The sequence below is a fragment of the Plectropomus leopardus genome, chromosome 12 (assembly GCF_008729295.1).
Source record: "Plectropomus leopardus isolate mb chromosome 12, YSFRI_Pleo_2.0, whole genome shotgun sequence".
In the NCBI taxonomy this organism is placed as follows: domain Eukaryota; kingdom Metazoa; phylum Chordata; class Actinopteri; order Perciformes; family Serranidae; genus Plectropomus; species Plectropomus leopardus.
The window spans coordinates 27,921,658-27,943,784 of record NC_056474.1 but is presented as its reverse complement, the minus strand read 5'-3'; the positions used below and the strand labels follow the sequence as shown (position 1 = coordinate 27,943,784).

Below are 22,127 nucleotides of genomic sequence, written 5' to 3'. Positions count from 1 at the left end.
TTAGCCAAAGACCGTATATATCACTTATACTGTGATAAACTGTCAAAGACGGCGCTTATTACTATATCACCTATCACATTTAAAGTAATAAATGACACAAATAAACAAATAAAATAACTGAATAAAGTAAATGACGGGGGGAAATACTAAAAATTAAGTTATTAAAACACAGATAGTACACAACTTAACTCTTGTTAAGTTGTGTACTATCTCTGTGATACACATACAGACTATTGTACTGCATGTTTTTGCATGTCTGAAGTTTTCTATTTTTGGATTAATCACATTTTGAGCATGTCTTGAAAACCATTGCTATTTGTGCACTTTATCTCATATGTGTGCGCTTGTAAACCTTGTCTGATGGTAGTTCATTTGTTTTCTTGTCACTTTCAGTCAGGTAGTCATTGTGTCAACATGCATGTCAGTATGCTTTGGCAAGATGAGTAACTAATCAAACATGAGTGCAAGAGATAAGTACAGAACAGAGAGTCGCATACTGCAGGACACAGCTAAATAATAATTAATTACAGATTTGACGTCATGATCCTTCTCTGAATTTAAAAGTAATGTTCAGTGGCAGACTGTCATATACACACAGGCACTGTTGTGTGGTTGAATCTTTTTCACAGAGGTTGCTCTCAGTCAAATCTCCATCAACCGACAAATTCAAACCAAGATGGGAAATGTGCACTGGCGTGCTGAGGACGCAGCCCATGTGGCCTCTGTTGCTCGAGACATCTGTCCTTTCCCAAACTATAACCCCAGTACTCTTTTCGCTGACATGCTGTTGGTCAACTCGTCCCTTCACCTGAGGAACCACTACACAGCAGTGCAGTCCTCCCTTACACCAATGCAGCTGGAGGATTTCACCCAGGACCTGAGGACCACTTTTGGCAGGGAGGGCAAGGTCACTCTCGGCGGCGTGGGGGTAGTGGCCCTGTCTCTGGCTGTGCTGTTTGACACTCTTGCTAAAAAGGTCAGGGGAGAGTGGGTGCCAGAATTGGGGCCTATTCCAGGTTTATTTGTCAAAAACCCAAGAGGATACTACCCACCACATGTCTATACGGCCAGCGAGTACCTGAGACTGGTACCCTACATTGCAAACAACCCCACCAGGATGATAGAGCAGACAGAGTGGTAGGTTCTGTAATAAGTATTTATGTACCTGTACTCTATAAGATCGGTTTGTCAGTATTGAATTTACGTACTCTGTGTCACATTGTGTGGTTTTATTGTCTGTTTATCTCACCAAGGTACCTCAAGCAGCTGGTAACTGAAGACAAATCTTTGGACAAATTGGGAGAAAACCACAAGTTACTGCTGAATGAAGACATCACAGCACTCAATGTGTTTCTGGGACGTGCTTTTGCAGTCAGTTTGAAGTTTCACCTGCTCCGCATCAAAAACATTACGGACAATGAGTATTTACTCAGCGAGAGAACTCCACCAGCTGATATGGTGTTTCATTTAAACTGTGACCCAGAGGCTGCTGACAAAGAATTTTTGGCTGAAGTACAAAAATCTGACAATCATACCCAAGAAGCTTTTAAAAGATGCAAGCCAAAAGGTGATATACCAACTACATGGCTACAGCATTTTGCCCATCTAGTATGGCTTGATGCCCTGTATATGCCCATGTATGAAATTGATAAACATGACGACTTATTAATTGCACAAAGAGGAGATTTTGATCTGAAGGCCCACGCATTCAGAAAATGGGTTGAGTAGTTCACTGCCCAATTTTCCACATACAGCTGAAAAGAAATGGGGCAGTGTCAGTTGGGAAACTTTTTTTTTTTTTTATTGACACATTCACAGACTACTTGAACAGAAAAGGGAATAATTTAAAATATTGTACAAGGAGTACATTTTCCCAAAATCCACCACAATTGGGACAGCGGATGCAGTTAGTTAGGACACCTTGTTCTGGGCTTTAAAAAAAATAAAAATAATTATAATTTCAATGGGAAAAATGCAGTCTAAATTTGAACAATTGTTACTAACAAAGTCATTTGTTAACACATTTTCTTAAGAAAAAGAAACAATTTCTAAAATTGTAACATGTATCAATAAATACTGGGATATGAAAATTGTCTTTCTTCAAACTCTTCATATCAGTGGCACCTATAGGCTCAATAGGTGGGCTACATGTAGCCAGTGTTGGGAAGGTTACTTCTGAAATGTAGTAGGTTGCATATTACTAGCTTTCCTGTTACACTATAAAAAAATACTAAATAGGTTAACTCTTATTTATTGTTGTTGTTTTTGTAACTGATTTGTGTTTGATATGCAGGTCTGTATTATGTCTATGCATTTCTTTACATGGCCTGTGAATTCAGTTTAGCAGCACCTGAAACAGAGTCCATGGGTTATAACCTAAAGCAACTTCATTGAAGAGATTTTATTAACAAATTAATCTATCTTAGCAGTGTAAATCTCACACTGAACATGACATAAAGCATAACATGGGCTACAGGTTAAACCAAGTTAAAGTATTCAATAAGACAACGCCTTTTCTTGTTTTTGTCTGCTCGTTGTTGATTTTTAACAAGTTATGACTCTACTGTGAACCACCCCCAGGTAACTGTTCAAACTGCCCTCTGGAGATCAGACACACATAAGACTCCTGTGCCAGCTAACAACAAAATACAGACAGCTAGCAACACTGTAAAAAATAACATTTTGTTTCAACTTTAAGAAGTTAACTTACAGGCTGCCTCAATTTTTTCAAGTTGACTAAATGTGAGATAAGAATTTGAATAATTACAAACTTACATCCACTTGTCTTCTAAAATTCGGTCGACTTAAATATAAAGAAATACAAAAATTTGAAGTTAAAAAAATATTTTAGCAGCATAATATTGACTGATAGTCCAGAAAATGCCCAAAAAAACCCTGCTTTTCAACCATATACAGTATATTGGTATGTGGTATAACTTAAAAAAATGATGGTATAAGAAAATAAAACATTAAAAAATTTACAAACATGGTATAAATCTGTGACAAAAAAAAATGTGAAGAATGTCAGAGAATCTCTACTTCGAGGTTGAAAGTCAGTAGGGTGTGGCTGGATATGAGCTTGGTAAATGGCATAGGCATGTTTTTTTTTTCTAACTTGCTATAAAGGCATTGTCCTAACTGTCCCCGTTTTAACCATCCCCACTGTCCCCTTTATAAACTGGAAACTGGTGTAAAACATAAGGACAGTTTAGTTATTGATGAAATGAACCATAGACTGTATGGACAACATGAAAGTTCCCCCAAAGTGTAACTTCAATCTCGATCGCCCCCTGGTGTCTGACTGCAGTATAGTTCATAAAGCTTGCCACCTCCTTGTTAATGAATGGGCCAAACTAAAAATTCCATTCTAATGTGCACTGTTGTGTATAGTCTGAATGACAATAAAATTGATCTAAAGTCTAAAATCTAAAAGCATGTGCCAAATAAATTTTTTCCCAAAGATTCGATTGATTTGATTTGATTCTACAGAAAGGGGATTTTCCGCCATGATAGCTGTGACAGACATTCTATGCTGTTGCATTAAATGGAGCTGCTTGTGACTGGTCGGACGGGTATCATGGCAGGAACTCCCTATTTGCGGATATTGGTACTGCACAGACTCTGTCTCCCACTGACAGCAAGATGTCAATGCCCATCTCTCAAATATTTTAACTTCCCTTAAACATAGCTGGGGGTAAGTCGGGGAGTGTCAGCCGTCTTTTTTTTTTGTATAAATATGGATATCTTTCTATATTAACATGGTATTGGATTGTATGTACAAATTGGATATCAATTTATAAATACATGGGGGTAGGAATAAAAAAAAGTCTTTTGAAGTTATTCTATCACTGTTGGGCAAGCATTAGTTACAACAAGATTGTGCATACAGTTGCTACATCTTTACTATTTTCCAGCAAACACTGGTCAGACAGCAAAGCTAGTGAAAGTGGTCCTGATGAGAAGGCAAAAAATTGCAACTTGCACAGTAAATGGAAATGAAAAAGTTAAGTAAAAAAGATTATTTGGAACATCTTTGGAAAACAGATAGTAGCTTCTATACACTATAGACTTAGACTATGATTAAGATCTTATTTTAGCATATTAACGTTGCGTAACGTTAACATTTGCTAATTAGCAGTGAACTCAAAGTACAGTTGAGGTTGATGGGAATGTGATTTTGAAAGAATTGAGTCATAGTGGTCAAATATACAAATGACTCACAATCCAATGTTTACTATCTACACACCTTATCTGACATATGTCCCGCTGGTGATCTCTTGCATAATGTGTCAATCTGCTGGAAGGTTATTTTTTGTTTATTTTTCTTTAACTTTAGCCAGATAGTCAGTTCGGTTGATGTGCATGTCAGTGTGCTTTGGCAAAATGAGCAACTGATCAAACATAGGTACAAGAGAAAGGCACAGAGAGTCCCATTTTGCAGGAATCAGCTAAATAATAATTAATTACAGATTTGACGTCATGATCCCTCTCTGACTTACAATGTTCAGGGGCAGACTGTCAGACTCACACAGGTACTGCTGTCTGATTCAATTCTTTGTCCAGAGACTGTTCTCAGTGAGACTTCCATCAACTGACAAATTCATATCAAGATGGGGAACATGCAGTGTCCTGCCGAGGATGCAGCCCTTCTGGCCTCTGTTGCTCGAGACATCTGTCCTTTCCCAGACTACAACCCCAGTCCTCTTCTCCTAAACATGCTGTCAGCCAATTCTTCCCTTCATCTGAGGAACTACTACGTGGAAGTGCAGTCCTCCCTGACCCCCAAACAGCTGGAGGACTTTACTCAGGACCTGAGGACCACTTTTGGCAGGAAGGGAAGGGTCAACCTCGGCGGGGTGGGGGTAGTGGCCCTGTCCCTGGCTGTGCTATTTGATACTCTTGGAAGACAAGTCAGGGGAGAGTGGGTGCCACACTCAGGGCCTATTCCAGGTTTATTTGCCAAAGACTTGAGAGGGCACTACCCACCGCATGTCTACACAGTCAGCGAGTTCCTAAGACTGCTACCCTACATAGCAAACAACCCCACCAGGATGAGAGAGGAGACAGAGAGGTAGGCACTGCAGTCTACACAGTTACTATATTTCCAGGTGTAACACAGAAGAGTATGCAATCAGCAAAAAACAATATTATATTCAGTTTGAGCACTTTAAAATGTCTATCTGTGTTTTTCTTACCAAGGTACCTCAAGCAACTAATGATTGATGAACGATCCAACCAGAACCAGGGCAATGATGCCATCACTGGGGTCAACTTGATGTTTGGGACTTTATTTCAAAACAGTTTGCGTATTCACCTATTGCGTATTGCCAACTCTACAGTTGTGGATGATATAATCAAGTCTGTAAGAAAACATGAGACTGGAGTTGATGCAGCTCATGTCAGCAAAACCAGAAAGAGACGCATCCCCGCCCCTGAAAACACTGTTATCTTCAACCTCAACTGCGATCCAGAGGCAGCCAGCAAAGCTTTTTTGGCTGAAGTGAACAAAACAACCGACACACAAGAGGCTTTTAGACTGTGTCAGCCATTCAACAGGAACATACCAAAGACATTTTTACATTTTATTGCCAGGCTAGCCTGGCTAGATGTCATCAATGACCCCATCTTTGACTTCAAAAACCAAGCTGAATTACTTACAGCTCAGAGAGAGGATTTTGACCTGAAGGCCTATGCACTTAGAAAATGGGCAGAGTAGGTCATTGGTCAACTGTCCAAATGTCCAAATTCATTACACAATAGTAGTGTATAGTCTATACTAGAGAAAAATTAAAAACAACATTAAAGGAATAATTCACCCACAAAATGACCATTTGTAACCCCGTCACGTAGTGTTACCTGGAATTCATGAAGATAGCGTTGTTTTCCAACGAATCCAAAAACAGAGAAAATTCATGATGAATTGAAGTTGTGTGTGTGTGTGTCTGCTTCAAAATACCTCTTTATGAACTCATTTATCCAGTTGTATGCTCAGTGCTTCCTAGACACATGCATTTCTGCTAAAACCTCACCATTTAAAATTGAACTGAAAATGAAGCATATCCATACACTCTCCAAAGCCAAAATTCAATACTAAAGTGTATTTTCAGCAAAAAATGTAATACTGCGTGAGTTGTGTGAGAGTTTGTGAATGGATGTATTGATATAATTTTACTGTTGTGCAACGCAGTCCTAAATCAGTAACTCAATAATTTTCATATAGGCATGCCAGGAAAACAATGTTTTCCAGCTGAATTCAAGCTAAAAAGGCATGAAAAATTGATTTAAATACAGTATGATCATTTTATGGGTGAGTTTAAAAAGTGCTCACAGTTGTAACAAAAGGAACTAAGGTGAACAAAATTAAATGAGAAAACAAATCCAGATAATGGTTAACTCAAGCTGTATAGGGTTTGAAAAAAGCAATTTTGGTTATTAACAAAAGGTTTGAGGACACAAAGCTAGAATTACCAAGAAGACAAAGTAGCTGGCTGAATGGCTGTCTGATACTGAACATTTTTGTAAACTTGTATTCCTGCTTGTGAGACTTTCTGAGAACCTTGTTGTTTTGATCTTTTGCAACTTACTGCCCAAGTTATTCTAAAAGTAAATTATGTTTGTTAGGCTCAGTCACATGCATCTATCACTGTTAGGTAAGTGTCACTGTCAACAAGGTTGTGCATGTAGTCGCTGCACCTTTGCACCTTCTGAGCAAATATTGGTCAGAAAGTTGAGCCATGCACAGACAACTGAAATAATAAAGGTCAAGTAAAAAACACGATTTACTGGAACCTGTGTGTGAATAAATATGCTTATAAATAATAAATATGCTTATCTGTCAATTTCTTCTTAGACCATAAGATTGTGTTCCCTTTTTGGTTGTGAACTTTTTGTAAGCCGACGTCTCTTTCCATATTCCTTTTCTTTTCCAGGTCCAATAATGGATCATCTGGCAAAGACTTTAAAGCCCTTAAAATACTCCTCACACTTGCACAATGGAATATGCATACATACACACACATACTGTACATACAGAACTTTTTTTCCTAAGTACGGAAGAACTTGTTTACCAATGTTTACTATATTCAGAGCCTTAATTTAGCATGATACTGTTGCTAACATTTGCTAATTATCAAAATAAAGTACAGCTGAGTTTGCCTTAAATGTGATATTTGCAAGTATTTAGTCATAAACTAAACTAAAGTAGGTTCAATACACAAATGATCCTGATTCAAGGTTTACTCCTTATGCACTCCTTATCTGTCACATGTCCTGTTGGTAATCTAATCCTACTTTGTCTGTCTGCTGTTTATTTTTTCCTCTTTTTTTAAAACTTTCAGCCAGGTAGTCAGTGTGTCAGTGTACATATCAGTGTGCTTTTGCAAGATGAGGAACTGATCAAACATGAGCGCAATAGACAGGCACAGAGAGTCCCATATTAGAGGAAGCGGATAAACAATGATTAATTGAAGAACGTCTAACGTCATGATCCCTCTCTGAATTGTACGTGATGTCCAGAGACAGCCTGTCAGACACACACAGGTACTGCTGTCTGGTTGAATTTTTCAAGATGGGGAACATGCAGTGTCCTGCTGAGGACGCAGCCCTCCTTGCCACTGTTGCTCGACACATCTGTCCTTTCCCAAGCTACAACGCCAGTCCTCTTTTGGCTGACATGCTGTCCTTAAATTCTTCCTTTCACCTGAGGAACCACTACACAGCAGTGCAGTCCTCCCTCACCCCCAAGCAGCTGGAGGACTTTACCCAGGAACTGAGGACCACTTTTGGCAGGGAGGGCAGGGTCACTCTTGGTGGCGTGGGGGTAGTGGCCCTGTCTCTGGCTGTGCTGTTTGACACTCTTGCTAAAAAGGTCAGGGGAGAGTGGGTGCCACACTCAGGGCCTATTCCAGGTTTATTTGCAAAAGACCTGAGAGGATACTACCCACCACATGTCTACACAGTCAGTGAGTTCCTGAGACTGGTACCCTACATTGCAAACAACCCCACCAGGATGAGAAAAGAGACAGAAAGGTAGGCACTGCAATCCACACAGTATTTAGTGTATTTATGTGTGTAACACAGAAGAGAATATATACCCCGGGCCGAATCTAAAAAGCTTCCTATTACAGTGCTCCTAGTGACGAAATTCTAAGAAAATTCTTAGAAGTTTGACATTTTAAAAAAAGTTCAAAGTTAAGTCTAGGTCCTGGTAAAGATAAAAGTTAATCGCAAAGCATCATAGCCCAAGAGAACTTCTAAGGTCGAAAAACTTAGGGAGGACGACTTTCAAGAGGAGTTTCTTAACTAGAGGAGAAAATGGCAGAACTGCAGAGAAAGGAGAAATATTCTGCAAATGCTGGATGACAGTGAGTTAATGAAATGCTACAGAGGATGGTAGAGGGATAATGTTTGTGGTTAATCTTACTTGGTATGCTTCCCATTTCCTACAAAATTCAATAACGAACAGAACACCAGAAATAAAGTGATCTAAACACTAAAATATTTAGCAACCAGAAAAATGTTACAGCGCAGTGAGATAATTTTCCTAAATCATGACTAAGGACTCTTTGCTAGGAAAATTTCAGGCCCAAAGCTGAAATTTTTTAAGCCAAAGGTTAAAAATATGCACTGAGTCTCCGCTATCCACATGAGATGCAAGCAGTTACATGGCCTGCGTAGATAGCTGTGATTATTATAAATGAGAGGAATGACTAAAAACTAAAATGCTTGCTGTGTAGAGAAGCAGTGATAAACAATGTTGTGAGACTCTTCAGTGTGCAGAAACAAGCAAGGTCAAGGGCATACACATCCAAAAAACTTTTACAGATACAGTTGTTCAAAAATACAGTGTAAGAATCTCCAATATCCAGCCATTTGAATTGATTTTTCCCACATAGCTGAATTGCGGATAAAATGCTACATCTCTGGGGTTGTAGTCACAAACATTCTAAAAATACTCTCAGAGATCTCCAAACGTAGCAAAAAAACTGTTAGCGATGACTTCTAGCTTAGGAGTGCTTTAGGAAAGGTCTCTGAGCAAGGAAGGGACAGAAACTTCTTTTTTTTAACATATGTGATTGGTTGTCATAGATATGCCGTATTGTTAGTCTGCAAAGTGTGGACACCCTGTGGAAATGAAATGAACTGCGTGACAATATGAAATTGTGAAAGTGCTGTATGTGTGATCACACTGCTGTACTGTTGTATTTTTTTGTTGCTATTTATCTTAGTTTTGTGATCACTTTATTTCCAGTGTTAAAATTCTTCCTCTCTACTCCTGACAGTTTTTCCCCTTATGAGCCCTCTTAAGAATTAAGATGCTTTATGAACATGTTTTATCTTCACTAGGATCTAATCTTAACTTTAGGGAGAAATTCTTAGAAAACATCACAATTCTAAGAATTCTCTTAGAATTTTGTCACCAGGAATTGCTCTTTGCACTAGGAAGCTTTGTTAATATGTTTACTTTTAAAACTTTGTTTAAAAATGACTAATAAATCTACCTTCTAAATCGGCCCCTGATGTGCTGTGTACATGTCAAATGTATGTGAACATGTGATGAACAAATTTGTTTGCTACAACTATATGCATGTACAACATTTTGTTTGTGCATTTTAAAATGTCTTTTTATGTGTGTGCGCTTTTCTTACAAAGGCACTTCAAGCAACTCATGATTGACGAACAAACCGTGAAAGACAACCCATACCTGAGCAAAGACGCAATCATGGGGGTCAACATGAAGTTTGGGAATTTATTTCAAAACAGTTTGCGCATTCACTTACTGCGTATTGCCAACTCTACAGCTGTGGATGATATAGTCAAGTCTGTTAAAAACACTGCAACTGTATTTGATGCAGCTTCTGACCACGGAACAAGGAAGAGACGCACCCCCGCCCCTGAAAACACTGTTATCTTCAACCTTAACTGTGACCCAGATGCAGCCAGCAAAGTTTTTTTGGCTGAAGTCAACAAAACAACTGACACACAAGAAGCTTTTAGGCGATGTCAGCCATTCAACAGGAACATACCAAAGACATGGTTGCATGTCATTGCCAGGCTAGCCTGGCTAGATGTCGTCAACGAGGATGTGTTTGAGTTTAAAACTCTAAAGGAACTTGAATTACTGACAGCTCAGAGAGAAGATTTTGATCTCAAGGCCAATGCACTCAGAAAATAGGCAGAGAAGTTCACTGGCCAACTAGCCAAATGCAGATGAAGAATAAAACAAAAATTCAAATCCAATAATTAACCCACAAAATGATCATTTGCAAATCATTCAGTCATGCCCTGTTACCTCAAATTCATGAAGAAAATGTTGTTGTCCAAAGATTCCAGAAACAGGAGTCATTCTGAATTGAGGTCACTTCCTACTACTTCCACACTGCAAACAACCCCACCAGAATGTGAAAAAACACAGAGATGTAGGTTCTGCAGTCTATACTTGCAGACTTGTTTTAAGAAAATTAAAAGATAAAAAATAATCAGCTATTCTGGAGGGCAGTATGCACAAACATCAGTACAGCAACAAGTCAACAGGTGTCAGCAAATCCACTTTTATATCTGCTGGGAAAAATGTCCCTGATTCTATGTCTAATTCTATGGGAGACACTGATTTAATGATTGTTGAATTGTGCCTTTGCTGCAGAATTATAATGAAATTTAAAATATTTCAAAGAAATTCAGTCCCCAAAGCTTGCACAAAATGGTACAGCAGTTTTGCGAGTGCAATCTACACTGTTCAATCCAACAGATTTTGGTTGTGTTTGTTATGAGACGATTACTTGTATGTCAAGCAATATTTCAAAAGTTATATGTTAAACAGAAGCTGAATCCTTACCTAATAGTTTCAAGTTGACAGTGTGGACTCGCCAGCTCAGAAGAACGCATCATCACCCCTGAATCCTGCAATTCGTTGTCACTCAGTGCAGCTCCAGGTCCAGCTCTTACTTTAGCCCAGTCCAACACAAACTTGCATGCATGAAATGTTTCTCTAGTTCTTGCAATTCCATTGGTCAGCACTGTTGTTATGAGTTTAAATCTTCCAGAAGGACGGTCAAATATGTCACAGAAATTAATTGGTTTCCCTGTATCTGCTGGCTACCCCTTTGTCTCAATCTGCATGACCTCATGCTGTGTGTTGATGTGTGCGTCGACCCCAGCTATGACACAGCTCTGTTTAGGTATCATCCAGGGCCTGCTCATCCTTTGGTGTCCACCCCTCCTGTGCACACTCAAAACTTTGTACTGGAAGTGTGATTGAAGCGTTTGTTGGTAGTATGAGATGTGTCATGGCTCCAGTACTGGAATGATCACATCTGGGTGACATAAAGAGAAAAAAATATTTGTGAGGATGCCTCTTGTCTTAGGAGCATCAGTAAAATTAGATTAGATTACATAGACTTTATTGTCCCAGTGGGAAATTTGCCTTGGACTTTAATGTCTACATTATAAAAAAACAACAAAAACAACAATACACACTCAGTAAAAATACAACAATTAAAAACAGCAAATACATTCATGCTTCAACCACACATGCCCATCGTGAAATAATGCACGTGTTACACAATACTTTGCTAAACAGCAAGAAAGAAATACAACTATACATAGAGGCGGCCCTGAGGGCTTTAATGGACAGTGGGACAAAGCAATTTTTGAACTGGTTGTGCCTACTTAGGGGGAGTCTGTACCATCTGCCTGTGGGGAGGAGCTGATATTCGGAGTGAAGATCATGGGGTTGTATCTGAGATGATTTTTTGAGCCTGTTTGATGGTTTGTTGAAAGACATCTTAAAGACTGGGATGCTGTCTCAAAAATATGTGGATAAACTAGTCCACGCATTTATTAATTCTAGGCTGGACAATTGCAGTTCTTTATTACCAGACTGCTCCAATAGGCTTGATTTAGAATGTTGCGCCACGTGTACTAACGCCAACTATTGAAAGATTGTATTTCTTTTTTAGCGTCTCTGCACTGGATCCCCGTTAAATCCTTCTGCTAGCTTACATAGTCCTGATTGGTCAGGATACTACTGCTTTATTTCAGGCCCATCAACACCAAAAACCTCATATGCATGACCGCACTATGTCACAAGACAATTTATTGATGAATAACCAATGGCATTAAATACCATTCACATTACTCCCATTAATATAAGTTTCTCAAACAAAGGGGGAAATAAAAGAAAACAGGGAGCATCATCATGCCTTTGATGATTGATAACCTGAACCTTTTCTCATAATTATGAGATCGGGCCTCCAATTGTTTTTCTTTGGTGAATATAATGAGCTTCTGGACAGAGATGCATTTTGTTGTTAATGTCATCTCACTCTTTATGCCTGAAAATACAAATTTAAAGAGTGTGACTGACCTTGTGGTCATGAGCTGGTGTCTGATGGACGCTGCACCAGATCATTCCTGTTGGTCTTCTTGGAAATCTTCTCGGTCATCTTCAGAGCTTCATGAAGTTCAAAGGTGTTCTCCACCTGAGCCTCTTTGCTTCCTTCAGCTTGTACACTTTGATGGCTTGGAAGCCTTCCAGGATGTCTCACTGCTGCAGATACTACTTCAAAGTCTTACATCATCTTCTGTCAGATCCTCCCGTGTGTTCAAAAGGTCCACTGCCGTCATTGTGGCTTCCTGTGAAAAAAAATATCTGGTAGTTTTGACAACTGAAGGACAAATGTGACACAAATGCTCAACCCCAAATCCAAAAAAGTTGGGTGTGCTGTGTAAAACATAAATAAAAACATCAATTTAAAATACATTTTGACGAATATTCAGTTCATTATAATACAAAGACAAGATATTTTTGCTCAAATCGAGAGCAAAATCGCACTTGTTTCCTGGTCATGAATAGATCTGAATAACTTTAACATGACAAGGGCCATTGTGGACAAAAAAGACACACATACTAAACAATGACTCAATTCAGAAACCAGAAATACCAGTGCTGAAAGACTTAATTGCTGCTGTCATATTATATGGCCCCAAAAGATCACAAATGACAGCAGAGATTTCTCATCAAGGGTGTGTAGTGTTACCTTTCAGGCTGCTCACCTGATAAAGTCACACCCAGATGAGGTCAGAAACAAGTTTCGCCAGCGGTTATGGGCAGTGACAAAGGCTGCCGGTGTCTGCGTTCGTCTGGCTGTCAGCCATTACATCCTCACAATTTCAAACCCAGAAGCGTCAATATGAAGAGCAAAAACTCAGTCTGAGACAAGGTGCTGCCAGACTGTTCGGATGGGAGGAGAAACCGCCTGTAAACTCATGACACCATGGGACACATACAAACTGCATTAACAAAGAAACTGAAATTCATTATCTGACACAGATTTACAATAAATTTGTCTCTTTAAAATCTTTGCTCTGTTTGATACTTTTTAGACATATTGTAATTTTTGAAAAGAAAAAAAAAAGAACTATTTGCCGGCCCCCCTTCAGTAATTCAATTTGTCCCCAGTGGCACTTAAAGAAGCTTCTTTAAAACCACAGATCAAATTATTCATTCACAGAAGGTCACTATGTATTTTTAAATCAGGATGATGCCAATTTCACATTAAATGCAATATAATTCCTTCAAATCATACCATACTGTTACCACTTCTTATGTTTGGGATATGCTTGGGTCTGATTTGCTGAAGTCTGTTTTTACACTGCTGTTGTATGGCAGCTGATAGATTAGTGTGTTGGTATTAGGGATGTCAACATCTACACGTGTAAACGGGTACACGGATAACAAATCATAACCGTTCAGAAAAATCAATAACCGTATAATAACAATAACAATAACACGTCAATAACAATCAATAATAATCAATAACACGTCATTTTTTCCTCTCCTTCTCCTCGTTCATTTCTCACCAATACTATTTTTAGGGGTGATAATGTTGCCTGAAAGCTTAAGATAATAACATTAACTAACTATACACTTAAATGTTCCCACTAATGCAGTTATCCGCATACATAATAGATGCACAGGTGGCAATGTTACGTTGATATAAAAAAAAAAAAACGCAGCCACAGCCAGTGTCGCGTCACTTCAAGTTGACTCGGGGCCGCATGGACAACAAGCAACAAGCGATGAACAAGCGGAGCACCGTGTGGCAGTTTTTCCAACAAACTGCCAGTGGAAATAGTGTTGAGTGCAGACTATGTCAGGCAAAGCTGGCTTACAACAACAGCACGGGATCCATGCGAAACCACCTGCGATGGAAACCGGTGTGGACAGGCTAGCTGTTGCTGTTGCGTGTTGTTGTACATTATATTGTTGGTTGGTGTTCTGTCGGCATTTTCCGACCTGATTTTTTTTTTTTTTCGCCAATTTTAGTGAATAATTGTGAGAGTCCTCCTCTACTTTTTTAACTTTTTTCCAGATTACTTTTACCATGAGACGTATATTAAAATTCAGACGCAGCTCCCGTTGCAAGAGAGGGATGCAGTTTGCACTTTAAGTTTAAAAAAATATATTGTACAAAAGTGAGCAATAGTTAAAACAATGATTAAAAATTAAGGTTAAACCTTTTCCAGCTTTCACTTGTACGTTTTCTTGTCTGTCAAAATTGATGATTTTATTTTCAACTCATTTTACTTTCTGTCATAAGTAGGTCTAAGCCTTAAATGGTGAGATGGATTGCCTACTTTTTAAGTTCTGTTCGCTGAATAAACGTATTTGTCCGATAACTAACTACTGGAATGGCTTTGATTTAATGAGATTAGGAGGTATTTGAATGGAGACAGAACCATCTAGTGGTTATATAGCGCAACTGCGATAGAAAAAGATCATAAATCGTGTAACCGGGTACACGTCGGTTAGAAGTCCCGTTTACACGTGTAGAAAAAATTGTAAACGTTGACACCCCTAGTTGGTATTAATAATATCACAGATATTATTCAAACCTGCGATAACTCATGACTGAGTATGCACTTAGTGCACAGACCTGGATACAGATAGCAGAGCAGGCACACACAGAAAGATGTACACATTTTGTCATAAGGACAACGTTCATGCTTACAGAAACACACAAACATTATGTTAAACACATTTAAATCCACTGTATTAAGTTTTAAGTTTAAGAGCTGCAGATTGAGAGGCTGTCACTTTAGAAATAACAGATTGACATAACAACCTAAATAGATAGCCCACATTAACTTGTGCATTCACAATGCATCATTTTCTGTCAGCTTTTGTTTTAACTGAAGCAATAGTGTTGCTTTGTGCTGTAATCATTTTTTTATATTCTTCAAAGGTAGAAGTAGGAGGCACACGATCGATTATTATTATTCTCACTGTTTTTTTAGGTTTTCCATTAGGAATTAAATAATGAGTGAACGGATGATACAGGAACACCCCAGGGTGACTGCTGCTCACTGTTTGTCGTCACTTGATAAATATCCACATACTGACCTTAATGACGACCTCTGTTTGTTAAAGTCCTCCATCTTGAGACGCAAGTTCCAGCTCAGCATTTTCTTCACTGAGAAAATATTGTCAGCATTAAACTTCAGTTTAGTTCCCGCTCTGCCACTGGTTGGAAACACGTAACAACCACCCTCCTCTCTGGGCTTCACCTAACAGGTGTGTGAAGCTCCTCTTTAACAAAACTTTCCCTTCCTTTAACTTTCAGTGCAGAGAAGCTGCTTAGAAAGATAATTCAGACTCACAGTGGTCATTCCTCTGCCTCTGAGTGGATTTGGACTCATTCAGACTCAGCTGGACACTTTTTGACATGTGCTGGGATTTAAATTTCCCAGGAAAACTACATCCGGGACACTGAGGTGTTTCAATTGCTGCACAAGGAGGCGGGACTAAAACTCTAGCCAATAAAACAATGAAAAATATTTTAAACATTCTTCCATTGGTGGCTTTAAATTTAAAGCTTGCTGCAACAGGAAGTAAACCACATTCAGGAAGTAAGGATACCCTTTCAAAATAAGCACATAGGTACCTTTCATAAAGGAATGCAGTGCAAAGAGCTTTCAAGAAGGGAATTGCACAACACAAAATAAGCATAAAAATTGGAAAATAAACACTGATTTACACTTTGAAAACTGAGCAAATTTGCTTGATTTCTTTTAAAAACACGGGAAGTAGGAAATGAGCAACAAAACAGGAAATGCCAAAATAAATTAATAAATTAAAAAATGTTAAAAATAAATAAATAAATAATTGTAAGAAATTGGTGGGGCGGAAAAGTACAAGAATAATACCTGAAATTTGTGGGGAAAATAAACAAAAAAGAAAAAGAAATAAAATAATGATCTGGGGAAAAAAAGGGAAAGGAAATTTCCTGGAAAAAGTACATAATTTTAAATTGTAATTATAAAGATTATAGATATAGTTTTGTAATTAATTTGTTGCTCATTTTAGGGCTATGCTCATTGCTCATATGCTCAGTTGTTTTTGCAAGGAATCAAACCAATTTACAGGTTTCAAAGAGTTAAGGCTCCAGTATGTTGAATTTAAATATATGAATTTAATGTATGAATATAATATGATCTGTAGGCTTTCTTTAGTGTATGATCAGCGGAAAGTAAGAGTGGTCTTTTTTTTTTCCTTGGAAACAAAGAGGAAAGCACAAAATTTCAGCCTCACAATGGAGGTAATAAATCCAATTCAGTCTAAATAAACTTATCAATGTGACTAACAGGTCCACATAAACACTCATTAATATGTTGCACTTCAGGATGGTAGCAGTGGGATACTAGTGAATATCTGGTACTTAATCTTTGCATTTCTATTTAACAAGACCATGTTTTGTAGCATTTTTGTAATTATATAACTACAATTTTAAAAAAAAAAAACTAATCTTTTTGTTTTATTCAGAGTTTTGTTTAATGCCCTTTACATGGCTGTACTCATCACAAGCAGCTGAATGCTGGAGCTGCACTGATGTTCTTCATCAGCTGTTTTTGAAGTTTGAGAGTAAAACGGCTGATTGAGGACAGTCTACCTAGTCGGAGATTAGGATTTAGAGTGTGATTGAAAAAAAAAAGTGTAAAATACATTAATTTATTCATGTGATTTAAATTTCTGTTATAACTGGCACTGTGTCTGTTTTATGGGGGCAGATGTTGAGAGAATTACGACAACTCTTATCCCATAACTCTTTTCCTTGGCACTCTCTCCCAGTCCACCTGTGAGTTTGATGTTGTTGGTCAAACTTGCCACATGTTGCCAGATGCCACAACTGGCAGCCTTTTTTAACACAGTTCCTTCCTTTTTGCCATCTAGTCCACCAAATCATACATTTGCATGCACACTGGACACATTTATTTTCAACAATGTGATATGCACCTGAATAAGATCAACACCAAAGATAAACCCTGTCATCTTTAAATTGCATTAAAGGATGTGGGCCAGTGTAATTACAGATTTGACGTCATGATCCCACTCTGACTTTATAACTGATGTCCAGAGACAGCCTGTCAGACACACACAGGTACTGTTGTCTGGTTCCAATCTTTTTACAGAGACTGTTTTCAATCAAATCTCCATCATCTGACAAATTCACAACTAGATGGGGAACATGCAGTGTCCTGCTGAGGACACAGCTCTCTGACCTCTGTTGTTCTGGACATCTGCCCTTTCCAAATTTCAACCCCAGTCTTCTTTTCGCTGAGATGCTGTCCATCAACTCTTCCTCTCACCTGAGGAACCACTACACAGCAGTGAAGTCCTCCCTGACCCCCAAGCGGCTGGAGGACTTCACCCAGGACCTGAGGACCACTTTTGACAGGGAGGTCAGGGTCACTCTCAGCGGTGTGGGGGTAGTGGCCCTGTCTCTGGCTGTGCTGTTTGACACTCTTGCTAGGCGGGCCAGGGGAGAGTGGAGAGAGAGAATTTCTGACAGCTCAAAGAGAAGATTTTGACCTGAAGGCTGATGCACTTAAAAAATCAGCAGTGTAGTTCATTGGTCAACTGTCCAAATACAGATGAAAAAATGCTTTAAAAAATAAAAGTAAAGTTAAAATTCATTACACTGTAGTTGTTGTCAAACTATCATTGCCCAACAAGTGGCCACTGAAACTAATTCTAAAGAATTGAAAAGAGGAATTGAGTAAAATCAAGACAATTGATATTTCAAGTGGAATATGGTTGGAATGAATCCATGTTATTAATATTACGGTAATACATATTACCATGCTGCAGTTAAACAGTGGATGGTGGTAAAATTTCTTAAGCTTACTCTCTCTAATGAGTTGACTTTTTTGATCAACTTAGTGCCCATGGCTTTAGGGATTGCAATTTCCTTTTGGCACACACACATGCATACACTAACAAACAGGAAAGAAAGTCCACAGTTAAACTCCAAATGTAGACTGTTACCTTGAGTTATAAATTTATTACGTGCAGTATTGTGGCACCTTGTTTGATTTTTCATGCACTGTGCTGCTAGACACTTGTTGTTGCTCACTCACTTTGCAAACTTATTCAGTGGCAGACATCAGTGGAGCAAGATTACAGATTTATTTCAGAAAATATTACCATATTGTTTGGAGGGCAATTTCTAACTGATACCAAACTGATACTACGTACATGTATTTCTATATCTAGACAAAGAGTATCAGTTAGAATTTGCTCTCAGAATACCTTTTCTATGTTTTGTTTGAATCTAAGTTATAGGGGAACCATTTTGGGGGCAGAAATTGACTGTACAGCCTTTTGATTTTTAGACCATCTAAGTTTAAAGTTGGCTTGCAACAGCAACCCCCCAACCTCACCCCCCACCACACATGCGCACACACACACACACACACACAGTTTTATCCTCCGATTGTCCCTCTCTCTCATAACGTTCAAAAAAAAAAATCAATGTGCATGTCAGTGTGTTTTGGCAGGATGACTTCCAGATCAAACAGTGGTGCAAGACACAGTCATGTATCACAGTCATGTATCAAGTGAATAATTAATGACAGATTTTACATAATGCTCCCAACATGACTTTATTTGGGATTTCCAGGGACAGTTTTCCAAACACACAGACCAAGCAGTGCTGTACAGTTTGAACTTTTTTACTACGATTTTTTAAGAGTCAAATTTCTGACAAATTTCAGATCAAAATGGGGAACATGCAGTGTCCTGCTGAGGACGCAGCCCACCTGGCCTCTGTTGCTCGAGACATCTGTCTTTTCCCAAACTACAACCCCAGTCCTCTTCTCCTCAACGTGCTGTCCGTCGACTATTCTCTTCTCCTGAGGAACCACTACACAGCAGTGCAGTCCTCCCTCACCCCCAAGCAGCTGGAGGACTTCACCCTGGACCTGAGGACCACTTTTGGCAGGGAGGGCAAGGTCACTCTCGGCGGCGTGGGGGTAGTGGCCCTGTCTCTGGCTGTGCTGTTTGACACTCTTGCTAGGCGGGCCAGGGGAGAGTGGGTGCCAGACTCGGGGCCTATTCCAGGTTTATTTGTCCAAAACATGAGAGGGTACTACCCACCGCATGTCTACACAGTCAGCGAGTACCTGAGACTGGTACCCTACATTGCAAACAACCCCACCAGGATGAGAAAAGAGACAGGGAGGTAGGTACTGCAATATGTATTTACAGGTGGCTGTTGCTCCAACACATTCTCATTCCAAGTCGTCACATATTGCCACTATGCAGAGGACTTTCGCGTCGACATATTACACTCTAGGTGCAGTATCATACTGCGTCTGCTGTTTCCTGGGATGCTGCCTCCATGATCACAAGCACATGGCAACCAATGCTGGGACGTCAAAAATAATACATGCCACCACAGATGGTAAGGATTAGGTAAAGACAGCACATGGTAAGGTGTAGGAAATATACATCATGTTCAGATGGGAAGCGAACACCGGACTCCTGCATAAAACTCCAGGGTTTGTTGGACCCATACACTGCCCCTCCCATCTATTCTATACCCAGGTATTAGGGAACGTTCCCACAACATTGGCTAACGTTATCTACAAGTTGCAACAATGTTTTAAAGAAAACATTTTAATCTAATGTTCCAAGAACGACGTGACAACTGCAAAATTCCGAGGATGTTTAGGTGATGTTAAGAGGTGACAGATCAAAGAATGTTCTTTTATAAGATGTTCCCACAATGTTACATGAGAACAAAGGAAGAACATTTTCAAAGCTACATTCAGAAAATGTTATTGAGGACTAAGATTACAGAACTTTTTTAGATTAAAATGTAATGTGATATATTAACAGTAAAAAAAATATTAAAGAATTTTTGTATGTTCATAGAGAATGTTGCCTGAACTTTTAGAAGAACATTCTGGGAACATAAAGATAACTTGCCAGTGAAAATGTAGCTAAAACATTACATTGGTTACATTGTACCCTTCTCAGAACATTTTTAGAACAAAAATTGCTAGCTGGGTAGGCATCCTAGCTTTCTTTATATTACATCGTTACTAGTTACCAGTTTCAACCTGGCGTTGTCCTGCCCTGCACTCGACAGGTTCCGTCCGGCCACGTTGACAAGTGATGCCACCCATCTGTGTATCATGCAGACACAGTAGGTGCTGTCGGCCAGCGTATAATAACACCGCGGCCAGTACTGTCCAGCCGCATTCTCACCTGATGCTGTCCAGCAGCATATCCATGCAGACATGAAAGGTGGCTTTTGGTGTCATGATCTCACGCAGATAGCACTATCAAAGTGGTAGTATCTGACAACTTCGGAATCAAGACAGGCTGGTATTAATGGGGTGGCTTCGGCTCAGTAGAGCGGATTGTCTACTTATCAAAAGATCGATGCATTGATGCATTCCTGGCTCTTCCAGGCCACATTTCCGATGTATCCTTGGATAAGATAACAAACCACAAATTGCCCATCGGTGTGTGATTGTGTACAAATGTTAAACTGAGTATCACGCACGGTTTACAGTAGCCCTGGCCACCAGTGTGTGAATGTGTGTGTGAACGGGTCAATGTGGCTCTGTAGTGTAAAAGCACTTTAAGTAGAATAGAAAGGCACGGTCCACGTCCATTTATTGATTTACATGTGTTCCATAAAATCAGTTTGTCAGTACTGAATGTATGTTCTCTGTGTCCGATTGTGCAGTTTTATTGTATTTATTTTCACCAAGGTACCTCAAGCAACTGAAAACTGATGACCGATCTTTGGACAAATTGGGAGAAAACAAGACGTTACTGATGATGGAAGACACAACAGCACTCAATGTGAATCTGGGGAAATTTTTTGCAGGCTGCTTGAAGCTTCACCTCCACCGCATCAAAAACACTACAGCTAATAGGTACTTTAGCTCTGAAACAAGAGAAATTCGTATTGTCCTCAATCTTAATTGTGACCCAGAGACAGTTGACAATGATTTTTTGGCTAAATTGCAAAAATCTGTCATCCGCACTCGAGAAGCTTTTGACAGATGCAAGCCCAAAAGCGGATATTCACCAAAATCATGGCTGGTTTATGTTGCAGGGCTTGAATTGATAGATGCCATGTTCCTACCCTTACATGCAGCTGGAGGTAGGAGTACTGATTCTTTGATTGCTGAAAGGGAAGATTTTGATCTGAAGGCCAATGCACTCAGGAAATGGGTAGAGTAGCTCACTGTACAATTTTCCAATACAACTGAAAAGAAAAGTATTAGTAAAAGAGTACTAAAATTCAAGATCAGATACATGAAGTAGAACACGACTAGTGGAATACATAGAGCCAGATTAGCTATTGATAAAATGTGTATGGACATAATTCATGGATAACCAGGAGACATGACACAAAGGAGTCAGAATGTGATCAATCATATACGTAGTTTTAATGTTGTCAGATGAAGTTTTTTTCCCCCATTTGCTTGAAAATGCTTTTGAATCACATTTTGTGTTTGAACTTATGTTACTCTGCAAGTTTTCATGTTTCATATCTGTTTCATATACTGTATGGCTAACATAATATTAAATGTGTAAATAATTATATACTTTCATGAGTCATGGCTGTTCATAAAGTAAATAATAATGTAACTCTATTTTTGATTTCTATTTTTTTTATTTTAAAAATGTTTAAACATAATTCATTTAAATAAATCTGAACACAATCCAGAACTGTCGTTATTATAATTATATACTTAAAATTATGTAACAGGTTTTTTTCTTATTTTTTATTTGAGCTCTTTCTTAACATATTTTTCTTCTTTTT

General features: G+C 38.9%; 4 protein-coding genes across 4 annotated transcripts in view; 3 read left to right on the top strand and 1 right to left on the bottom strand.

The window, feature by feature from the left end:
• Window positions 1-15,713, bottom strand: part of crispld1b (cysteine-rich secretory protein LCCL domain containing 1b) — a 35,652-nt gene extending 19,939 nt beyond the window's left edge. The window contains exons 1-3 of the mRNA XM_042497270.1: window positions 15,661-15,713; window positions 15,404-15,473; window positions 10,835-13,256 (exon numbers count right to left, since the gene is read on the bottom strand). Of these exons, the coding sequence (XP_042353204.1) occupies window positions 10,835-10,887 (53 nt within the window). The 5' untranslated portion in view covers window positions 10,888-13,256; window positions 15,404-15,473; window positions 15,661-15,713. The remainder of the gene's footprint in view (window positions 1-10,834; window positions 13,257-15,403; window positions 15,474-15,660) is intronic.
• Window positions 571-2,090, top strand: LOC121951076. The gene is made up of 2 exons (XM_042497272.1): window positions 571-1,137; window positions 1,254-2,090. Exons 1-2 carry the CDS (start codon window positions 677-679, stop codon window positions 1,726-1,728), a joined length of 936 nt encoding a protein of 311 aa, XP_042353206.1. The 5' UTR covers window positions 571-676; the 3' UTR covers window positions 1,729-2,090.
• LOC121951075 lies at window positions 4,504-5,742 on the top strand. Its single transcript, XM_042497271.1, has 2 exons — window positions 4,504-5,071; window positions 5,200-5,742. Exons 1-2 carry the CDS (start codon window positions 4,611-4,613, stop codon window positions 5,714-5,716), a joined length of 978 nt encoding a protein of 325 aa, XP_042353205.1. The 5' UTR covers window positions 4,504-4,610; the 3' UTR covers window positions 5,717-5,742.
• On the top strand, window positions 7,802-21,541 carry LOC121951845. Its single transcript, XM_042498331.1, has 3 exons — window positions 7,802-8,028; window positions 19,054-19,520; window positions 21,064-21,541. Exons 2-3 carry the CDS (start codon window positions 19,060-19,062, stop codon window positions 21,539-21,541), a joined length of 939 nt encoding a protein of 312 aa, XP_042354265.1. The 5' UTR covers window positions 7,802-8,028; window positions 19,054-19,059.
• Window positions 21,542-22,127: the final 586 nt, after the last annotated feature.

Excerpts from the sequence above, each read along its gene's own strand:
- LOC121951845 (XM_042498331.1), top strand. The coding sequence starts at position 19,060 with ATGGGGAACATGCAGTGTCCTGCTGAGGACGCAGCCCACCTGGCCTCT. Across the intron at positions 19,521-21,063 it reads ATGAGAAAAGAGACAGGGAG|GTACCTCAAGCAACTGAAAA; the intron begins GTAGGTACTGCA and ends ATTTTCACCAAG.
- LOC121951075 (XM_042497271.1), top strand. The coding sequence starts at position 4,611 with ATGGGGAACATGCAGTGTCCTGCCGAGGATGCAGCCCTTCTGGCCTCT. Across the intron at positions 5,072-5,199 it reads ATGAGAGAGGAGACAGAGAG|GTACCTCAAGCAACTAATGA; the intron begins GTAGGCACTGCA and ends TTTCTTACCAAG.
- LOC121951076 (XM_042497272.1), top strand. The coding sequence starts at position 677 with ATGGGAAATGTGCACTGGCGTGCTGAGGACGCAGCCCATGTGGCCTCT. Across the intron at positions 1,138-1,253 it reads ATGATAGAGCAGACAGAGTG|GTACCTCAAGCAGCTGGTAA; the intron begins GTAGGTTCTGTA and ends TATCTCACCAAG.